Source organism: Brassica oleracea, unplaced genomic scaffold (assembly GCF_000695525.1).
Source record: "Brassica oleracea var. oleracea cultivar TO1000 unplaced genomic scaffold, BOL UnpScaffold00751, whole genome shotgun sequence".
In the NCBI taxonomy this organism is placed as follows: Eukaryota; Viridiplantae; Streptophyta; class Magnoliopsida; order Brassicales; family Brassicaceae; genus Brassica; species Brassica oleracea.
In genome coordinates this window covers 15,158-19,110 of record NW_013617447.1, presented here as the reverse complement: position 1 = coordinate 19,110, position 3,953 = coordinate 15,158, and the positions used below count along the sequence as shown (strand labels likewise).

The 3,953-nt window shown below is 41.4% G+C and overlaps 1 protein-coding gene across 1 annotated transcript; it reads right to left on the bottom strand.

Moving 5' to 3' along the window:
- Positions 1–2,059: 2,059 nt before the first annotated feature.
- On the bottom strand, positions 2,060–3,468 carry LOC106319984. The gene is made up of 2 exons (XM_013758357.1): positions 2,331–3,468; positions 2,060–2,094 (listed from the first exon to the last, which is right to left on the bottom strand). The coding sequence occupies exons 1-2, from the start codon at positions 3,421–3,423 to the stop codon at positions 2,060–2,062; spliced, it is 1,128 nt and encodes a 375-aa protein (XP_013613811.1). The 5' UTR covers positions 3,424–3,468.
- Positions 3,469–3,953: the final 485 nt, after the last annotated feature.

Genomic DNA, 3,953 nt, shown 5'->3' with positions numbered 1-3,953 from the left:
GTCCACTGGTTTGCCTATGTTTTCTGCAAGTTTAGATTTGAGATCAACCGGGGTTGAAACTGGATTGCAATCCTGCATCCCAGCCCGTAGCAAAATTTCCTCTGCATATTTTGTTTGATTTAAAAACATGCCTCTGTCATTGTGAATCGCGGAGATGCCAAGGAATGAATCAATAAGCCCACCACCAGCCATAGGAAACTCTTGTTTCATTGTAGCGATGATGTTCTTTGTCAAGGTAGGAGTGGAGGAAGTAAGAATTATGTCATCGACATAGAGGAGCAGGTACGCAAGATCACTTCCATTCCTGTAAACAAACAAAGAAGCATCGCTTTTGCTTTGCTTAAAGCCTTGATTAGTGATAAAGTTGACAAAGCGAGCATTCCAAGCACGAGGCGCCTGTTTCAAACCATAAATGGATCGATTCAGCTTGCAAACATAATCAGGATGATATTTGCTGACAAAACCCGGGGGCTGGAACATGTACACTGTCTCATCAAGAGTACCATGGAGGAAGGCGTTTTGCACGTCTAGCTGGTGCACTGGCCAAGCATTGGCTAGCGCCACATGAAGAACACATCGGATGGTTGCAGGTTTTACAACAGGGCTGAAAGTCTCTGTAAAATCAACTCCTTCTTCCTGTGACTTGCCATTAGCGACCAACCTAGATTTGTGACACTTGAAATTCCCATGAGCATCATATTTATGTTTATACAACCAGAGACAACGGATGATATTAGCATTCTTAGGTCGAGGCACCAAATCATAAGTACCACTCTTAATAATGGCATCATACTCACATGTCATAGATGGTGTCCAATTGGGATCAGTAAGGGCGTGTTTGTAGCTTTTTGGAAGAGGAGATTAAGTATGAGACAAAAGGGAGATGATTTGTTTTGGCTTATGGATACCATGCATTGATCTTGTGGTCATCGAATGTCTAGGAGCCTCAGGGACCGCGGGTACAGTTTGAGTTGACTGATTCGATGAAGAAGGAGCAGCTGGAGAAGTGGGTGTCACAGCTGGAGCTGTAAGGATGCTTTTAAATATTGGAGAGACATCCATATCAGCATTAAGAAAGTCGTATTCAGTCTCCGAGATTAAAGTGGAGTCTTGATACGGGAAGCACGTTTCATCAAAGGTGACGTTACGTGAGATAATAATCTTTTTGGACTCAAGATCAAGGCATTTGTAGCCTCGGTGAAAATGAGGGTAGCCAAGGAAGATGCATCTTGAGGAACGAGGAGAAAGCTTTGAAAGATTAGCATGGTTTTTATTTGGATAACAGAGGCAGCCGAAAACTCTGAGATGAGAATAAGAAACTGGCTTCTTGAAGAGGACAGAGTAAGGTATTTGGTTGTTAATGGCTTTGGATGGTAAAAGGTTTAAGATATGAACAGAGGCATTGAGAGCCTCAACCCAATAAGTGGAAGGAAGTTTGGCTTGAAAAAGAAGAGTTCGAACAAAGTTGTTTATTGTACGCATCATCCTTTCGGATCGTCCATTTTGTTGGGACGTATACGGACAGGAGAATCGAAAATTAATCCCTTGTTCTGCAAAAAAATTATGAAACTTTGAGTTGTTATACTCTGTTCCATTGTCACATTGGAAGGATTGAATTTTCGTTTTGAAGTGTGTTTCAACATATTTGAAAAAGAGATGAAATGTTGAAAACACTTCCTCCTTGGAGCTGAGGGGATAAACCCATAAAAAATGAGAGAATTGATCCAAGAAGAGGACATAATATCGTTTTCCACTTAAACTGAGGACTGGAGATGTCCATAAGTCAGAGTGAATGATTTGAAAAGGTGCAGTGACAGATGAATCAGAAGAATAAAAAGACATTTTTTTTTGTTTTCCAAGTTGACAAGCATCGCAAACTGGAGAAAGATCATGTTTATTACAAGATAAAAGCTTAGAAGATAATAAAGACGAAAGAGATTGATTGCTCAAATGAGCTAAACGACGATGCCAAGTGTTTGAGGTGGTGGTGAGGAAAGCTGAATGCCCAGTAGTGAGCTTATTTGAAGAAGAAAACACTGGATACAAATCACCCGTACTGTCACTGTGGAGAATCGTCCGACGAGTTTGAAGATCCTTCACAGAAAAACCATAAGGATCAAACTCAATGGAAACATAGTTATCTCTGGTAAATTTACGAACAGAGATTAAATTTTTGATAATAGAGGGAGTTACTAAGATGGAAGAGAGATTTAAAGGACGAGAATTTGAAGGAAAAGAAAAGAAACCAGTTTTGGTTATTGGAATTTTGACCCCATTGGCAACTATGACTGTGTGTTTGGTGCCATTATTAAGAACAGACTGTAGATTACCTGGGTTGTTTGCTAAGTGAGCAGTGGCGCCAGAGTCCATATACCACTGATGATCAGATGGCTCCATTAACGTCATGGTGTTGGATGCAGAGGCAAAGTCTGTAGTCGGAACTGCAGCGACGAGATGATTGTTATGACCTTGCGGCTGAGCCTGAAGCATCTGTTGGTTGATAGCAGGACGAGGACCAAGAATGCCTTGATTGTTGAATTGTTGCTGCGGTATCCATTGTCCTGGTTGTTGATTATTCCACATCTGATATCCAGCAGGCCAGAAGGGAACGCCCCATTGGTTGTACATTGGTCGTTGTTGATTGTTGTTGTGTCGTCCACGACCTCTGTAGTTGTTGCGTTTGGAACCTCTGTTATTGAAGAATCGCTGCTGTGGTTGAGGTTGATGATCAGATCGCTGAGTCGGAGTCGAAGACGAGACGTTGAGGACCTTGTCAGATGAGGCGAAGTCCTTGACAACAGAGGATTTCTTTCCCTTGTTAAGCCTTTCTTCTTCAAGGATGAGCATCGAACGAGCTTGTTCAAAGGTAGGGAAAGGTTGACGATGCATGATCACATTGATGATGTTGTCAAACTTGTCGCTCAAGCCATTGATCATGTAGGTGACAAGAGTTCTTTCTGAAACTGGTGCATCAACGTTAGCAAGCAGATCAGCTGTGGACTTGAGATCTTGAGAATAGGCATGGATCATCTGGTCTCCAATGACCTTGGTACGCAGATCGTGATCGAGCTGAATAGCACGGGCCTCTTTGTTGTCCCTGAAGAAGTTCTCGATGCGAGTCCAGATTTCCCGAGAAGTACCTCCAGTTTTGAAAGTACTTTTGAAGAGATTCTTCGAGAGAGTCCCGTAGAGCCACAGTTTGACCAACCCGTCACGTTTAGACCACTGTTGATCGTTATCATCCGTTGGAAGAAGTGTGCCGTCAAGGTGACCAGCAATGTCGAAACTTTGGCAGTGAGTGAGGAAGAGCTCTCTCCAGGCGTCATAGTTGTGATCATCAATATCTAGAATGATGGGGATATGATTTTTGATGTTGTTAACACTGTACGCACGTTCAAGAGCAGTAGCGACAGGAGCAACCATGGTGGATGAGAGTAAGAAACAGAGAAAGAGCGAAGAAGATTTGAGAAAAAGAGAAGAAGAAGAGAATTATAGGTTCAGGATCGATGAACCCTCTGATACCATGAAAATGGGAAATCTTTTCTTGATTGATTTACAGATTTACATTGGTTTATATACAAAAGATTGTTCCAAGATATGATAAGAACAATCCCAAAAATATAGGAACGTAAATCAGAATATTCTACAAAGTCTAACATAAGTCTTCTTCTTCTTCTCGTAAATCTTCTTCTTTGTAGCTTCTCCTCTGCTACACTTCGTTGTTCTTCTTCTAAGTGACTCCTTGGTCACTTCTTCATTCTTCTTTTCTTGTGTGGCAAGCTTCCTTGCTTCCACTTCTTCTCTTCACTTAGATTCCATCTTCACTTTGTAAGTTTAATCAAAGGTTCAATCCCAATTTCCTACATCAATTAGAGAGACAAGTTAATACAGCTCACTTTCCAGTTTTTATATAAAATTTTAGGCTGACACACAAGAACACTTGAGGGTTTTAC